Source organism: Xenopus tropicalis, chromosome 6 (assembly GCF_000004195.4).
Source record: "Xenopus tropicalis strain Nigerian chromosome 6, UCB_Xtro_10.0, whole genome shotgun sequence".
Taxonomy (NCBI): domain Eukaryota; kingdom Metazoa; phylum Chordata; class Amphibia; order Anura; family Pipidae; genus Xenopus; species Xenopus tropicalis.
The window spans coordinates 62,157,799-62,176,521 of NC_030682.2; the positions used below are offsets into that span (position 1 = coordinate 62,157,799).

General features: G+C 38.9%; 1 protein-coding gene across 2 annotated transcripts in view; it reads left to right on the forward strand.

The window, feature by feature from the left end:
* The window catches only part of bbs9 (Bardet-Biedl syndrome 9), a 160,187-nt gene that overhangs the window by 77,610 nt on the left and 63,854 nt on the right, over positions 1-18,723 (forward strand). For both annotated transcript variants that reach the window (XM_012964735.3, NM_001016821.2), the window contains 3 exon segments: positions 115-210; positions 394-566; positions 1,114-1,266. In XM_012964735.3, the coding sequence (XP_012820189.2) occupies positions 115-210; positions 394-566; positions 1,114-1,266 (422 nt within the window).

Genomic DNA, 18,723 nt, shown 5'->3' on the forward strand with positions numbered 1-18,723 from the left:
AAGCTGCCATCTGTTCAAGTTGTACATCCACTTAATGCCTTGTTAATAATAAAAAAGAAATGTTATTGGCATATGCTTGGTCCATTGGTAAACTGAATCCTTTTAACTATTTAGATTTCATAGATCAAGTGGAAGAGGACCAAGTCAGTGTTTTAGGATTCAATCTGCTTGCAGGTCAAAAAGTGACACTTCTTGCTTCTAAGACATCACGTAAGTAAAACAGATACATGTATAATGGTTTTCATAATGGTTCGTGAACATACAATACTGTCCCAAAGTTAGACCACACTGTGTTCTATATTCCCATTCAGCACATCACTACAACAGAAGCCCTATCTTGATTTATAGCAAAAAAATTAAACTCCATTACAAATTCTGCCTTTTTATTTTTAGAGAGATATAGGATCCAAAGCGAACAATTTGAAGACCTCTGGCTAATCACTAGAGAGCTTATTCTACGTTTTGAAGATTATTTTTTGAAGCAAGGAATTAAAGATTTTACATGTTCATTTTCGGGACCAGTGCCAATACAAGAATATTTTGAGCTTATTGATCAGCACTTTGAGGTATGTTTACCATTTGTATAGACATCCTTATTGGAAAAATCTCTGATAATCAACTATTTCTTTGGCTTCCAGGTGTCCTTGACTTGGGCACATAGTATAGGAACCATCCAACCCAACCCTGCATAAGTAAAACCTGGGAGATGAAGAAACATGGTTATGCTGCTCTCTCCAGAAATATTTTCTGAGAAAGTTCACCTTTTATAGACAAGGGACACATTAGACCAGGGCAAGAGGTTGGCGATAATTAGTAAATAATAGATAATTAGTAAATGAGTTATTCATTCCACCAGAAATACCAGATTTTTTTTTTACTTAATTTTAGTGGGCATTCAGTTATATCCTTACTCTTCCTGCAGCTGCAATTTAGTGCTTTCTATGCCATTCAATAAGACACTTATATAAATTTGTTGCTGCAGCACTTATTTGATAATTATTGCTGTGCTTTGTAGATCTGTTAACAGGTAAACATGAGGCAGCTATAGATTTTATTTTACTATATAACAGTGGATTGTGGTAGTTTAAAATGAATAATATTTTTTTTATATAGCTCAGATTGAATGGGGAAAAGTATGAAGCACTGTTGTCTGAACGTGCTGTGCAATTCCGAGCTATTCAAAGGCTTCTTCTAACAAGATTCAAAGACAAAACACCAACTCCTTTACAAAACCTTGACACGTTACTGGATGGTACATATCGACAGGTAAACAAAAACTTCTTTATAGGAATGTATTTAATTAGTCTAATTACTTTAAAGGAGAAAGAAAGGTAAACACTAAGTAAGGTCTATGTAAATACAGCCATGAGCACTCACAGAAACTCTGCACTGAGTTCGCTGTCAAAAGATTTGTTGTGTCTGTTTTCCTCTGCCAGAGACATGCAGCTCATTCCTCTCTCCCCTCTCCTGCTCCCCCTCCTCAAGAATGCTAAGAACTCACTCCCCCCCTTAGGAATGTGGATCTGAGCCAATTAGCAGGAAGCTCCTCATAGTCTTACAAACTGAGCATGTACACTGGTCTGGGTCTCGGTGCTGGAACGAGGCATTATGGGAACTTTCTTTACACAGCTCAGTGTTTTTTTTTCCCTGTTTGGCTTCTGATCATCTGAACAGGTGATATATAGGGAGACCTAAGGGCACTATTGAGAAAACTGAAGGTATGCTTGCAGCTTGAGATTAACTCTTTATTAGCCTTCCTTCTCCTTTAATATGTTTTTTAACAAATATGTTCTTGTTAAGGCTAATGTCTAATGGAGCGATTTAATCGAAAGTGCCTTTCCACCAGCAACAAAGTCAATTGCCAGTGGAAAGGCCTGTGCATCTCTTTGGTTTTCCAAACTTGCACAAAGTTTCCTCCTGCAGGCAACTTCGTGTGACTTTGTAAACCTGAAGAGGTGCACAGGCCTTTCTACCACCAATTGCCTTGTTGTCGGCGGAAAGGCATTTTGGAGCAATTAGTCACCCATGGTAGCAGAAATCTATTGTGGGGTCGACTAAATCCGTGGGACATTCGCCTGTTGCTGTTGGTTAATTGTACAGGGTATTAAATGGGAAATTTTTAAAATCAATTAAGGCAGTGCTGTCCAACTGGCGGCCCGCGACCCCCCTCTGTGTGGCCCCCCACCTGTCTGGCTGCTTTGATGGCTTACTCTTGTGTAAGCTTTAAATGGTATCAGTACTGTGATTAACTACCCCCCCTGCATGGTTCACACCTCAGATTCAGGCTGTAAACCCTCTGTATTGTTTAAATATGTAATCCCCTGTGTTGTTCACACCTTTTAATCTCTGCATTGTTCACCCCCTGCAGTGTTCACACCTCAGGCTCAGACTGTAATCACCCACATTGTTCCCCTGTTCACACCTCAGAAACCCACAAATAATCCCTGCACACTACAAAAAGAACATATACTGAGGTGGTACTGCAATTAACAAGTTTTTAATATATAGTTATTGTGCAGACTGTAGGAGCAGTGCCAGCATTGTGTCACTGTATGCTGCCTGTGTGTGCCATACAGGTAGGACAGGCAGAGTATGGCACACACAGGCAGCATAGGGCAGGCAGAGTATGGCACACACAGGCAGGGTAGGACAGGCAGAGTATGGTACACACAGGTAGGGTAGGGCAGGCAGAGTATGGCAAACACAGGCAGGGTAGGGCAGGCAGAGTATGGTACACACAGGCAGGGTAGGGCAGGCAGAGTATGGCAAACACAGGCCAAGTATGGCACAAACCAGCCAAGAATGGCACACACAGTCAAAGTATGGCACACGCAGGCAGGGTAGGGAAAGGAAGGCAGAGTATGGCACACACAGGCAGGGTAGGGAAGGCAGAGCATGGCACACACACACAGGCAGGGTAGGGCAGGCAGAGTATGGTACACACAGGCAGGGTAGGGCAGGCAGAGTATGGTACACACAGGCAGGGTAGGGCAGGCAGAGTATGGCACACACAGGCAGGGTAGGGAAGGCAGAGTATGGCAGGTTTTTGCTGTACTACAACCATTAATATGGGTATGGTCATGTGATAACACAGGTGTGGTTTCAAACAGGGGAGTGGTCAAAACTGGCTTCCATTATCGGCCCTCCACCACGTAGGTCGGAAAAATTCCGTCCCTCGGTACCACAGAAGTTGGACAGCACTGAATTAAGGCATATGATTCTTATACAAAGAACAAAGTATAGTGTGGTTTTATTATGTTTTTGCCTTTAGTATTTAGCTGATATGACTAATTCATTAAGGGGCATGTATATTTTTCAGCTGAAGAATAAATCTTTTAAAAGTAACATTTATTGCTAGAAGCAAAAAGAAAATTCTTGCCAAACTGCATTTTTGAGGTTGGTAGTCGATTACATAACAAACATTACTTATGTGTTTGGTGCTTTGGCCAGGCTCATTACTAATGCAGTTGGGCAGTGCAGACCCCCTTTTTATGCATTTATACACTTGGGAATAGGGTTAGGACTGTTACTGCATTTACTGTTAATGTCAGCTATGCAGAGAGGGATGGAAAGGGAACTCATGGTTTGGAGCATCATAGTAGTAAGGGGTAAAAATTGGGTTGTGTTGCACTTTTGAGTATAATAGGGTTGCTCTATCTGCAACTCTGAAATCCATATGTCATCTGCTAATTTTGTTCTAAAGCCATCTCTTTGTTGAAACTATTTTGATATTTTAGTATTCTAAATAAAAACATTAAGAGGTAATGATCTATTAAATATTAAGACATATAAGAGTAATAAGTAGTGCAGTTTTTTGGGGGACTCTAGATGAATATAGGCCTATGTGAATAAGGGCTTATTCATTCTTCTGTAGCTTGTGGTATTTTGGAAATTTCATAGAATAGCTACATAATTAATAACTGTCATTTATGTATCAGCTCGTTTAGCCCTTCACACTTTGAAAATTACAGTTATATATCCTGGTCAATAATAATAATGATTAATAGATCTGGAAAATTATCTAGAATCTAGATACTCAAGGTCTATTGTCAGTAATACAGATGTAGCACATGGTGCCTTGGAAATGAGATTTGCACAGAAGTATATGCTGAGCCATTAAGGTGTTGTGAATTGTATTCATAATAAGCTCTGTGACTTTGTTTAACTACTAGGCCATGGACTGTAACAGGTAAAAGAAAAGAGAAAGGACCTTGTTACTTTCCTATGTGTAGAAAATTGTCATTGTAAGCTAAAAATAAATAGCATAGAATTAAACACAAAATAGATGCGTTGTTCCAAAGCAATTCTTAAAAAGTTAATACAGGTATAGGACCCATTATCCAGAATGCTCGGGACCAAGAGTATTCCGGATAAGGGGTCTTTCTGTAATTTGGATCTCCATACCTTAAGTCTACTAAAAAATTAATAAAACATTAATTAAACCAAATAGGATTGTTTTGCATCCAATAAGGATTATTTACAGTATATCTTAGCTGGGATCAATTACAAGGTACTGTTTTATTATTACAGAGAACAAGGAAATCAGTTATTTGATAAAAATGGAGTCTATGGGAGATGGGCTTTCCGTAATTCGGAGCTTTCTGAATAACGGGCTTCCGGATGAGGGATCCCATACGTGTGTATGACATTTTCTAAATAAATGTAATTTGTACAAAAGGAGAGTGTAGGTCATCTGCTTGTGGAGACTTAACTCTGAAAACTGGAAGTAAAACACCATTTGAACGGAGAAGGGTTTTGGACAGAAGAGAAAATGAAGCTCTTGTGATTTTCCCCTGTTCCGTTAGTATTATCATAGTTTTTCTTGTGCTAAACACCTGTTTAATAAAGTATGTGCAATATTTATATGCACCTGCCTCTATTCTTGTCATACTAAATCAAATTGAACAGTCATGCTGCGAAAGAATGCACCATGTGTGTGGATTTATGTGATCCTCTGAAAACAATATCCAAAAAGAAATGGCTTTTATTATTATGAGTATAAGGTTCAATAGTGGGAACGGTATGATCATAAAATGTCTTTTTATTATAAATCTGATAGCACAGAAGTAGTGTGAGGTATTATTTCTAACAGTTCTGCAATTCACAGAGCTCCTATTCTCTTCTCAGACATCAAAAGAACACTGTTCTCAGGATATCATGAAAAAGCAACTTGCAAACCTGTGTTAAAACACAAAAATTATTATACAAATCCTGTTCCTGTACCTCATATTAGCTTTACATTTAAAATGTTTAGAATCTATTTGGATTTATTTAAAAGTTAGTTAAAAGATAAGTGTCTGTAATGTTAGTGTTTTTAAAGTAATATGTTTTTTTTAGTAGAGCTGCTTTGCTTAATGGGATTGTCACGGGAAAAAAATGTTTTTTACAAAATGCATCAGTTATCAGCCATGTCTGATAAACTTAAGTCACTCTTTAGGCTAATGCCCCATGAAGCGAGATGGTGATAGATCTCTGCAACCGTATACGGCTAACTGCTCCGGCTGCCTACACTCCAATATTACAGCTAAAATACATTTAATGGTTCAATAATACAATTTTAAATGGCAGAAGTAACTAGAAAGGGAAGTTTGAGGACAAACTTCATGTTGGGTTAAAAAAACATGAAGTCACTAAATGAAATCTGATCTGTTGTTGACTCCGCCCACTTTTTCTAACCTTGGACCACAGTTATATAGTTAAAACCACTGTGCAAAGTTTGGGGACCCTAGTTTTACTAGCAATTAAAATTTACCCACTGAAAGTTAATGAGTGGCGGGTTGGTGGCTCCACCCACTTTTTCTAACCTGGAACTGCAGTAGTTTAGGGACCCTAGGATTAATAGTAAAAATTTAAAATTTAAACCAATAAAAGTCAATAGGTATATTGTCACCCAGTGACAAACAGTGGGCACCCTGGCATAAATAGTGTGAGAATGATAGCATTTTAAATTTAAACCAGTAAAATTCAATGGATGGAATCTGATTGGCTGTTAGTGGCCCAACCCACTTTTCCTATTTGTGAACTGCAGTCCCCCGGTGACCAACTTTGCAAAGTTTGGGGATAAAAATTGTGGACTGACAGCATTTTACACTTCACCATTGAAAGTAAACAGGTGAAATGGGATTGGCTGTTGGTGACTCGCCCACTTTTTCTAACTTTGAATGGCAAATACCCAGTGACTAACTTTGGAAAGTTCAACAACCCTTGAATTAAATATAAACCAATGAAATTTAATGGGTAAAAATTGATTGACTGTTGGTGGCTCTACCATGAATATGTAGTCAGCCAGTGACTGACTGTGCAAAGTTTGGGAACCCTGACATAAATAGTCTGAGAAAGGCAGCATTTTAAATTTAAACCAAAAAAAATTCAATAGGTGAGGTCTGATTGGCTGTTGGTGTCCCCACTCACTCTTTAAAGCCTAAAAATGCAGTCCTCTAGTGATTATATAGTGTTAATACTGTGAGAATGACAGCAGGTTGAATTAAGCCATTGAAAATCAATAGTTAAAATCTGATTGGCTGTTGGTGGCTCCACCCACTTTTCCTATCTCTGACCCGCAGTTACCTGGTGACTACCTCTGCAAAATTTGGGGACCTTAGTATCAATATTTAAAGAATGCCAGCACTTTAAATTTAAACGTATGAAGTCTATAGGTGAAATCAGATTGGCTGTTGTTGGCCCTGCCCCACTAAACTTGGAACATAGTCACCCAGTGACAAACTGTGCAGTGTTTGGGAACCCTGGCATCAAACCAATGAAATTCAATAGGTGAAATCTGATTGGCTGTTGGTGGCTCCGAAACTAAGATTGCAGTCCCCTAGTGACCAACTGTGAAAAGTTTGGGGACCCTGGTGTTAATACTGGGAGAATGGCAGCAGGTTGGATATCCTCATTGAAAGTCAATAGGTAAAATCTGATTGGCTGTTGGGACCCACTTTTTCTAACCTTGAACCACCTGGTGCCTAACTCTGCAAAGTTTGGGGACCCCGGCGTTATTACTGTGAGAATGGCAGCAGGTTGAATTTCCACCAAGTCAATAGGTAAAATCTCATTGGCTGTTCACACAATCCTTATATTTTCATTCAGGCTGACCCCATGACTATGTGATTCAAGTTTGAGGAGTGTAGCCACAAAGCCGTAAGATTGGCAGCAGTTTCAATTTCCCCATGAAAGTCAATGGGTGAAATTTGATTGGCTGTTGTTGGCCCCTCCCACTTTGGGTCATCCAACAAATGTTGCTGTTTCATTTGGGGTGACCCCATGATTATGATATTCAAGTTTGGGGGGTGTAGCTTCAAAGCTGTAAGTGTGGCAGCAGTTTGAAAATCTTCCCTGTCATAGTAAATGGGAAAATTGGTGTTCGGAGCGGCGCACACCTGCTCCGCTATAGGGCAAAGAAGTGTGGAGAGTTTGGCTGTTGTTCCCCTAAAACTGTAGGAGGAGTAGCGTTTAGAAGTATTTGCAATATACACAGTGTAATTTGTAATGAAAACTACGCCGTATAAAGCATGACAGAATTTCTTATCTGGCAGTTCTCATTTTACCTTCTACTATATGCCTACCAAATCGGTCAAAACCTTTCACCCCCATTAAATAGCATCCTTAATACGTACTGCATATAGCACTGTTTTATTTTACAAATATAGGATCTGTTAATCAGAATGCTTGTGACTTCCATTAGTTGGATCACCATAACTTTAAAGGAGAAGGAAAGGCGTTTCGGCATTTTACTTTTTTATTACAGAAAAAGGAAATCATTCTTAAAAATGATTTACTAAAAATTGACTCTGGGTGAGAGAGCTTTCTAAATAACTGGTTTGGAGCATAAGGGATCCTAAACATCTTCTTGCAAATATAGGTATTATCTACATTTAGCAGTGCCATTTTATAATCAACTTAATACAGGTATGGGAACCATTATCCAGAATGCTCGGGACCTGGGGTTTTCCGAATAAGGGGTCTTTCCATAATTCGGATCTCCTACCTTAAGTGCTAATAAAATTATTTTTACAGTAAATAAACCCAGTAGGATTGTTTTTGCTCCAATAAGGATTACCGTATATACTTGAGTATAAGCCGATCCAAATATAATCAGAAGAAGTACCTAATTTTATCTAAGAAAACTGGCAAAACTTGACTAGAGTATAAGCCTAGGGTGGGAAATGCAGCAGCTACTGCTAAATTTCAATAATCAAATAATTAATAAAGGACACTCAGCATGACCCCCTGTGAACTCTTCATAAATATATAATGTTGGCAGCTGCAGATTAGGGAAAGGTGGATGGAGGACCCTTTGACCCTCCTGCCTTGAAGGGTTACTGCACTGCTGATAACTTCAGGGAAAGAAAAATGCTACAGCTGCAGACAAAAGCAGGTTTTACTATGGAGCTAGGTTAAATACATAAACATCATGGAGTTGGAGCCTAAAATAATTTTACTCACCCCCATCTGGAAGGCTCTGCCCGATGCCTAGAACTTCTGATAAGCAGCTACTGTGAGCAAAGCATTGAATCTCCCACCAATCAGAGCAGTATTCTCAACTGCTGCTTGTCAGAAGTTCTAGGTAAAGATCCTTCAGAGTAACAGGCTTCTGGATGGGTGTAAGAAAAATTTGCCTCATAGTTTCCATTATTTTACCTTTTATTTTATTTTTTACTGTTAGGCAAGTTTGGGGAGGCTAAGGAATCTGTAATGGGTGGAATGCACACTCTAGAGTGATGGAATGAAACCACTGAGGGGGCTACCTTCTTCTTTATTCTCAGCCCACCGGGGCTTCTCATCCAGCCAGGTCCTCTAAAAGTAGGGAACTGATTACCTGTAACAGGATGGTACTACTCCCACTTTAGAAATGCTATCATAAAACTACTACTGCTGTGTGCGCTCCCATTGAAGCTGCCATACTAAGTTGAAAGGTGAACAAACTCACGCACTCACGCAAAGGGGGGGGCCACGAATGCCAGCGCAGCCAGGGCCGGATTTCAAAACCGGGCGCCCCGAGGCCGCCCCGGTCGCACGCCCCCCCCCCCAAATGCGCATGCGTGCGTGAACAGCGGGAGTGTTTAGGGGCGCGCGCATACACGAACGGCGGGGGGTAGGGGTTCCAAGCGGGCATGCGCCGTAGGCCAAACTAGCATACGGAGCAGTGGGGAGAGTGTCTGCATTTCATTTTTTTTTATAAAACATATTTTTGTATCAAGGATGTGAAATATTCAGAGATTCAGCACACTGTATATGCAGTGTTGTGTAATATAAAAGCCCATGTAATGCTTATCAGAAAAGGAAATATCAGGTTATCTCAGTTTAATACAATAATACCTATTATAAGACAACTGTATACAATTCAACTTTTCCAGTAGTTTGTCAGCCCAAGGAAGAAAACATTCGAAGTGGAGTCCCAATCCAAGTGATTTTGTAAGTGCACGTTGAACTGCAACTCCAACCCACCTAGTCAATTGTTTTTGTGTATGAGTCCCTATTGTAATGTGTAGGAGTCTGTATCAGACAATGGAGTACTATTAAGAAGTGTGGTGTATTAATTCTATAATAGACTTTTCTTAGCATTCAAGTCTGTATAAGATACAAGATAACAATGGATAAACTCATGTGCATTTTTGATTGACACAGTAAACATCATTTAATTAAGGAACTTGGGATTAATGGTATAGGATACTCTGGGAGCTTGCACTATAAGACAACTTACCACCTAGGCAAACAACAAATGTTGGTTAAGTTCCGCTGCTAATTTGGTTTATGAAATGGTTTTATCTTGAATGAATTTGTGTAATTATTGATTATGAAATTCGTAATTGCCAATATGTAATCTATAGTAATGAAATATGCTAGATTAATTTTTATATATTTAAATAAATGAATTGGTTTTATTACTGATTATGTTCTCCACCATCTTGATTTATTGAGACATTGAGACTTACAATTGAGTGCTGTTTAGAGGGCGCTATTCTCACTAATTTATTTGTTAAACTATATAGCCTGATACAACGTCACTTTAAGTGGCTTAATTGAGTCAGTAATGGCAGGAGTACTCAGAGGCATTAAGGGCGAAGACACACAGGGCGATTAGTCACCATGACTTTTAAGTAAGTCTATTGCAGCAACTAATCACAGCGACTTTTCTTCAAGGGGTACAATAGAAGTTGCCGCAACTTTTTAGTTGCTGTGACTAATCGCCCAATGTGTTTTTGCCCTAAATGTTTTTTCTTGTAAATACCAAGCAAGTGGTTTTCAAGCATAAGTGAGCCCTGTAGTTCTAAAGGAAGATCTAGTAAAGGGCAGGAAGGTGGAAAGCCATTGGCCACCCATGTGCTACCCCTTGAAAGGTGGGCACAAACTGCACCCTATAGCACTGCTGTAGACACATGCCCCAATACTGAGGTCGGGAATGGGGGTAGATTTTTAACCTGCAAACTCTATTTACTTTGCCATTATCACAGTAGATATGTAGTGAGGAAGAAGGGGCCAGAACACATTGGCCACCCATGTGCTACCCCTTGAAAGGTGGGCACAAACTGCACCCTATACTTTGATGTATTGCTATGCAGCCTGAATGACCAATAGCAGCTCTTGGTCAGCACTTGATGCTATTATACAAAGCAGGGGCACCTTGATACATTAAACAGAAAAAAGAGGGGGTTGAATCTATAATGAGATGCAAGGTTATCTTTAAAGAGCTCTTTGCACCATAACAGAGTCATAGATTATGGTGTCTAAGATTCACAGGTGACAGGAGTTAGTGGTTCGGGGGACCATTGTATTGTCCCTGCTATGCTGTAGACCAGTGCTGTCCACCTTCTGTGGTACCGAGGGCCGGAATTTTTCCGACCTACGTGGTGGAGGGCCGATAATGGAAGCCAGTTTTGACCACTCTCCTTTTTGAAACCGCACCCACTTGAAACCAAACCGTGTTATCACATGACCATACCCATAATAATGGTTGTAGTACAGCAAAAACCTGCCATACTCTGCCTGCCCTACCCTGCCTGTGTGTGCCATACTCCGCCTGCCCTACCCTGCCTGTGTGTGCCATACTCTGCCTTCCCTACCCTGCCTGTGTGTGCCATACTCTGCCTTCCCTACCCTGCCTGTGTGTGCCATACTCTGCCTTCCCTACCCTGCCTGTGTGTGCCATACTCTGCTTGCCCTACCCTGCCTGTGTGTGCCATACTCTGCCTGCCCTACCCTGCCTGTGTGTGCCATACTCTGCTTGCCCTATGCTGCCTGTCTGTATGGCACACAGGCAGGATACAGTGACACAATGCTGTCACTGCTCCTACAGTCTGCACAATAACTATATATTAAAAAACTTTTTAATTGCAGTACGACCTCAGAATATGTTCTTTTTGTAGTGTGCAGGGATTATTTGTGGGTTTCTACTGCTCCTACAATCTGAGGTGTGAACAGGGGAACAATGTGGGTGATTGCAGTCTGAGCCTGAGGTGTGAACACTGCAGGGGGTGAACAATGCAGGGATTAATATTTAAACAATTATTAGGGGATTACATATTTAAACAATACAGCCTGATAACAGCCTGAATCTGAGGTGAGAACCATGCAGGGGGGCAGTTAATCACAGTACTGATACCATTTAAAGCTTACACAAGAGTAAGCCATCAAAGCCCGCGGGCCGCCAGTTGGACAGCACTGCTGTAGACACATGCCCCAATACTGAGGTCGGGAATGGGGGTAGATTTTTAACCTGCAAACTCTATTTACTTTGCCATTATCACAGTAGATATGTAGTGAGGAAGAAGGGGCCAGAACACAGTAATCAGGTAAATTTACACTTCATCCCCTAAAGAGTCAAACATTGCTTTATAACAAACCCATACCAAAGGCCAGGGATTCAGGGCATATATCTGCCAGACATGGAACTGGGGATTAGGGGACTCAACACCTATTTTAACAATCACTACAAAAACATTTAAATAGCAGTGGTAAAAGTTTTATTTTTACATATTATTTTATTTCAAAGATACGAAAAGAGATGCAATCCAGGTTTATGTGGCCTTTTCAACATCCAGAAATAATTTTTACATTACACATTTGCCACCCTTTGTGGCCTGTGTAATGTATGTACCAAGCCAATACACACTGTCGGGTCACTGGAGAGAGTATGAAACGTGCTGCTGGGGCATCTTAGAGGCACAAATCTTCCCCCGCTAAATGGCTGTGGGCAGTGATGAGTGGATCTGTCTCATTTCACTTTGCCGAAAAATGTGTGAAAACATTTGTGAAACTTTAGAAAACTTTGCAAAGCATGCCTATTTTGACACCGTAACTTTTTTGACCCTTGGCAATTTTTTTCGCCGTTTCGTGAAATAATCTGCCAATGGAAAAACATGGAAATTCGCCATGTTCTATGCCTGTCGAAAAGTTTCGCTCATCACTAGCTGTGGGTGCCTTGGGCTGGTTCAGGAGTCTGAAACATAATGTACAACATGTTTTCCCTACTTCTTTCGTTAATATTTAGTTTCTTTAAAATTACTGGTGTTGGATACCATATAGGGAGCAGTTTATTAGAATACTCCTGGTATTTATTACTAATAGAAAATTAAATAATTGTTTTTACTTTTTTTAGTGGGTAGAAACAGATCAAGATCAAGTAAGTGTCTGTATTTAATGTTCAGGAGTAATATATATATAAAGTAGATATCATGTGGGAGACATGCGTCCATAACTCCAAGTTGGTCAGTGGTCTTGACTTTTGTCCCAATAAAGTGGTGTCAGTTGCAACTGATAATTAATAGAAAACCATAGTTATATACACAAATGTATAAGATCATGTTTGTTGCTGGGGATGGTTGTCTTGTTTTAGCCACATCAATGAGCCAAGAACCCCTTCAGTCCATTAATTTTCTAGATCTCACTTTTGTTAATATAAGTGTTAATACAAGTGTCTGTATGTATAAGTCAAAGTCAGGGAAATTGAAGTTTTGGCTTTAAAAGTATTAGGTAGGACATTTTTCTCCTATGTCCAATCTATATAGAGCTTCCAGTTTGTTTATTAAGGTTTGTAGAAAAATCTTTATGTAGTGGTATAGGAAGGGTTTGTAAAAGTTATAAAATCATTGCAAGCACACTCATTTTAGTCATATTTATCTTGTCTGTCCATATAAAGTGTTTCAAAAACCACATTTTTAAGGTTCTACAGTTTACTTTTAATAGAGGCTCATAGTTCGTTATACAGTTTATTAAGATCAGAGGCTATTTGTACACCTAAGTACCTTACACTAGTTTCCTGCCATTTAAAGGGGAAATTAGATTTTAGTTGTGGTTTTAATTGGTTAGCTAATGCTAGGGGTAGTATACAGACTTATCCATGTTTATATAGTTGGAATTTTGACCATATATGGATAGATTTTTGAGTATATTTGGGAGAAAAATGGGGGGATTTATTACTAACAAGAGTAAATTGTCTGCAAATGCTGCAGCTTTATATTCATTCATTCATATTCATTCATTCATAAAACGACTGATACATAAGTACGTAAGATGTGGCAGAAAACTTTCTTTCTGTGTTTCCAAAATGGGCACCTACTTTGAGGCCACTCAGAGCAATATCAAAGGGTTGATGATCAACATGTTGCTCACAAGCCACTAGTTGGGGATCACTGCTTTAAATGAAAAATGTATATATTTTTAAGGTTTTTTTTTTTTTTTAATTTTGTGTTTTAACTTTTTTTAGCATAAAGAATAAATGTGTTTTGGTAAAAAAAAAAAAATCTATATTTCATTACACTTGTTCTCTGAATATTTTAGACCTAAGAACAAAGTACAATTAAGATCCCAAATATTTTACTTGAATTCTGACGACTCTCTCCCAGTTGTGCTTCTTATTAAAACAGAAGTTGAATGGAGGAATGCGATATGTGTGGGCTAGAAGTCATGCCAACTTGAGAAACCAAATAGTTGGTATACTTTATTTAGTTAGTGTCCGCTGACTACTTAATTTAGATTGTATCCACTGCCACAAAACCTTAATTTCTGTTTTGTATAGTTGGCTTCTAATTTGAGAATTTGACCACCCAACTAAAGTTCTTTCTTGAATATTTCTAGTGTAACAGGTGTGCAGTATATAGATGTGCAGTAAGATGCAGACTTTAAAATACAGTTATACTTTATGTATATATAAAACACACACACACACACATATGTATATTTTAAGTATACAATATAATAAGTATATTATATTGTATATTTTGTGTTTTAATTTAATTAGGAAATTACTATTGTCCTAATCAGGTCAGAACCACTGACAAATTTCTTACCACCCAAATATTTGTATATCCTAATCTCTCACCTCAGTTACTTAAATTATAAACCAGAAAGAACTGTATTTAAGCCTTTTCACCTACAAATTGGACTTGAGCACAATATCAATAAAATGTGGGAGTTTCTTGGGGACCCATGCTTCATTGTTTGAGAAATGATGCTTGGTGTAGGACATCATTATTAGCCTAGGGAGTCCTCAAGTAATTATACACCCTTTTACACTAAATGCCACTTGCATACGCGTTTCAAATTAAAAACAAAAACCTTACACAGTCCACTGTGAAAGAGCCTACTGTCTGATTTGTCTGTAAAGGTTCTCATTCAACCAGGTCATGGTTTATCTCTAGTAATATGTTAAATCAACTGGCTTTCTGAGAGAATGACTTGTACAAGGTTGTTGTACAGTTTTCTAGAATACCCTTGAATGTTATTGATGGGCTGATTTAAAAGAGGTGTTAAAGAAGCCATATATGTGAAAATGGAAAAACAAAGCCACACACAAAGCTGCCCATAAATTTATTCCTTTGAATGTTCTTTGGAGTGCGGGAAGGGAATAGTGATTTTAATGTATTCTGCTTTGTTCTTGATTACTTGTTTTTACCTGTGAACATGTTGGGTCCTCTGCATGCCATATGTTTTTAAAAGCTGTGCATGATATGCAAGTTTTCAAAGGTGTTATTGAAATTTTAGAGTTTAGCAGGTTTTGCATGACATTGCAGTTTGGTAGTTTGGCATATTTCCCATTTTGGATTCTTCAGATTATGTAAGTTTTTTTTTTTACATATTATAACACAAACGTTGCCTTATTTTGCAGGCATGAATATTCCTATACACTGTTTCATTGTGGAGTATCTACATATAGGGGCAGATTTATCAAATCATGAGTTCTAATAAATTCGGATTGGATACGAAAATTTTTGAAGATCGCAAATATCACGTAAATGCTTACGAAAAAATCGTATTAGTCACGATAATATCATATTGGCGATCCGAATGTAACTAAATTTTCGTAACGAACTATTGTAAACAGTGGGAATACCTTTCTGATTTGTATTGCGCAAGCGTATGAAAAATTTGCGTGGGAGCCGACAAAGTCGGCGCAAATACGCTCGAGCGTTCGTGCATTTGTAAATGTGTCCCATTCCATATATCAGTGCTGCCCAAGCAGTGCTGTTACCTTTATGTAAGCTTTATATGGTATCAGTAGTGTGATTACCTGGCCCCCTGCATGGTTCTCACCTCAGATTCAGACTGTAATCCCCTGTGTTGTTCACACCTTTTAATCCCTACATTGTTCACCCACTGCATTGTTCACAACTCAGACTCAGACTGTAATCACCCACATTGTTCACACCTCAGGAGCAGGAACAGGATATATATATATATATAACTAATATATAGTTATTTTGCAGACTGTAGGAGCAGTGCCAGAACACAGCCAGCATAGGGCAGGCAGAGTATGGCACACACAGGCAGCATAGGGCAGCCAGAGTATGACACACATAGGTAGGGTAGGGAAGGCAGAGTATGGCAGGTTTTTGCTGTACTACCACAATTAATATGGGTATGGTCATGTGATAACACGGGTGTGCTTTCAAGCGGGTGTGGTTTTAAAAAAGGGAGTGGTAAGAACTGGCTTCCATTATCACCCCTCCACCATGTAGGCCGGAAAAATTCCGGCCCTCGGCAGTTGGACAGCACTGGTATAAATAGTACAATATCATGTTAATTGCAAGGTTTGAGGCCATTTTTAGGTATTTAATGGACACCACTTTTTTTTGCTGCTTAGTAGTTTAGAGTAAAAAGATATGTTTATCCATTTTGACATTTGCTGCATGTTTACTTTCTAGAAGTCAGAAAGTTTTTCACAATGTTTTCAAAAAAGTTGTGGCTATATGTAAAATCTAAATAAAAAGTGCATGAGATGATTTTGTAAATCATTTAAACGCTATATATAATTTGAGATAGTACAAAGACATCATATCAAATGTTGAAAATGATACATTTTATTGTTTTCTGAAAAATGTATGTTCATTTTCAGTTTGATCTCAGCAAGACATGTAAAAAAAAAATTGGGACAATATTAGCAAAGGACTGGCTAAGATGTGTAATGCCCAGAGCTGCTGGGTCTCTCAGAAGTAAAGCTGGGGAAGGGTACACCACTCTGTGAAACACTGTGGGGTAAATATTAACCATTTTAAAACAATATTCCTCAACAAAAAAATTGCAAAAATTTGTGGGATTTTATCATCTACAGTACTTATTATCATTAAAGGACATGAAAAGGCAAAGTCACTTGGGGTGCCAAAATGTTAGGCACCCCCAAGTGACTTAAATCGCTTACCTTTTACCCTGGGCTGGTGCCCCTGTTCGGAGAGAACAGCACCAGCCCTGGGTAGCTGCAGCGCTTCCTGCTTCCTGCTGCCGTGTGCGCCCATGCGCAGTAGAGTGAAAAAGCCGAACTTTAACAGAGAAGTTGGCTTTTCACTCTACTGCATATGCGCCTGTGGTATAGTCGCAGCTAAATGAAGCAGGAAGGAGGAAGCGCATTGCTACAGGTACCCCGGGCTGGTGCTGTTTTCTCCTAACAGGGGCACCAGCCCGGGGTACAAGGTCAGCGATTAAAGTCACTTGGGGGTGCCTAACATTTTGGCACCCCCAAGTGACTTAACCTTTCCTTGTCCTTTAAAAGATTCAGAGAGTCTAGAAAAATCTCTGTGCATAAGGGACAAGGGGAAAAGCCAGTACTGGATAGCAGTGAGCTTTTGGCCCTCAGGCGGCACTGAATTAAAAACAGCCACAGTTCTGTTGTGAAAATCACTCCACGGGCTCAGGAATACTTCCTTCATTGCCTGTAAACAGAATTCGTTACTGCACCCACAAATTCAAATTACAACTCCACCACGCAAAGAAGAAATCATATATAAACATGATCCAGAAACTCCGCCACCTTCTCTGCGCCCAAGCTTTTTTGACATGAGGCATAAAGTGGAAAATTTTCCCATGGTCTGACAAATCAAAAAATTTAATTCTATTTGAAAATCATGGAAGCTGCATCCTCCAGACTAAAGAGGGGAAAGGCCATCTGGCTTGTTATCAGCGCACAGTTTAAAAGCTAGCATCCATGATTTATGGGGGTGTATTAGTTAACATGGCATGGAAAACTTGCACATATGGGAAGGCACTATTAATGTTAAATGATATATACAGGTTTTGGAACAACATATGCTGCCATCCTGGTGATATCTTTTTCAGGGAAGATCTTGCTTATTTTAGAAAGACAATGCCAAACCACAATCTGCACGTATTATATTATGACTCCGTAGGCAACAGTGCAACGACATTTCATTTCAAAACTACAGAATTAGGTCTCATTAGTTCCCAAACAGTCAGATTGTTTTTAAAAGAAGAGTGGATGCAACACAGTGGGAAATATGCCTCTGTCTCAGCTTTGTTACTGGCATCAAATTGATAACAAGCATGTAAACAAAATTCTCAGTTTCAACATTTGATATGTTGTCTTTGTACTGTTTGCAATTATATGAAGCATTTAAATGATTTGCAAGTCATCCCATTTTCTTTGTATTTTAATTTTACACAGTGTCCTAACTTTTGTTTGGAAATGGGATTATAAAACTGCTAAGTGGCTTACAGTTTGGTATTTTGCAGTAAAAGACATATTTATCAATTTTTGGATTAGTCAAAATGTTTGCTTTCAAAAATGTATGATTTCTTTCAGTAAACCAACTTTTAAAAGATTTTTTGTAGAGATGCATTGAATCTGCTATATTTGAATTCGGCTGAAGCTCGACTCCTTTGTGAAAGATTTGGCCGAACCTTGATCCAATCGTGAAAGATTCTACCGAATACTGAACCGAATCTGAATCCTAATTTGCCTATGTAAATTAGGCTACAGAAGGGTTAAAACTGCTTGAAGTTTTTGATCCATACAATCAGAAATCTATAAAACTATACTTATTTGGTTTTGCTGCATTTTAGAGACATGGGGCTTAGCAAATCGGTTGTATTTTCAAAAGTAAAATAAAAAAAATATATCCCTATTTAGGTATGGGATCTGTTATCCTGAAACCCATTATCCAGAAAGCTCCAAATAACAGCAATGCCATCTCCCACAGACTCTTACTCAAATATTTAAAAATTTTGAAAAAATTTTCCTCTTTCTTTATCTATATATTTTTTATTTTTTCTGTATATAAAGCCCTACCGTGGTGTCTGAAAGTTTGTAAACCCTTCACAATTTTCTGTTCTCAGTTAGCCAAGAGCCAAAGTCAGTTTCTATAGAAGGGGGCAGAGTGGGTTACAGGAGGAGAAGGAATCCTAAGTGATGCAGCCTTACTATTAACCTTTGAAGAACAAGAGTTTCAGGTATTTAAAGATTTCAAAGAGGGTGTTCACAGATTACATTTTTTT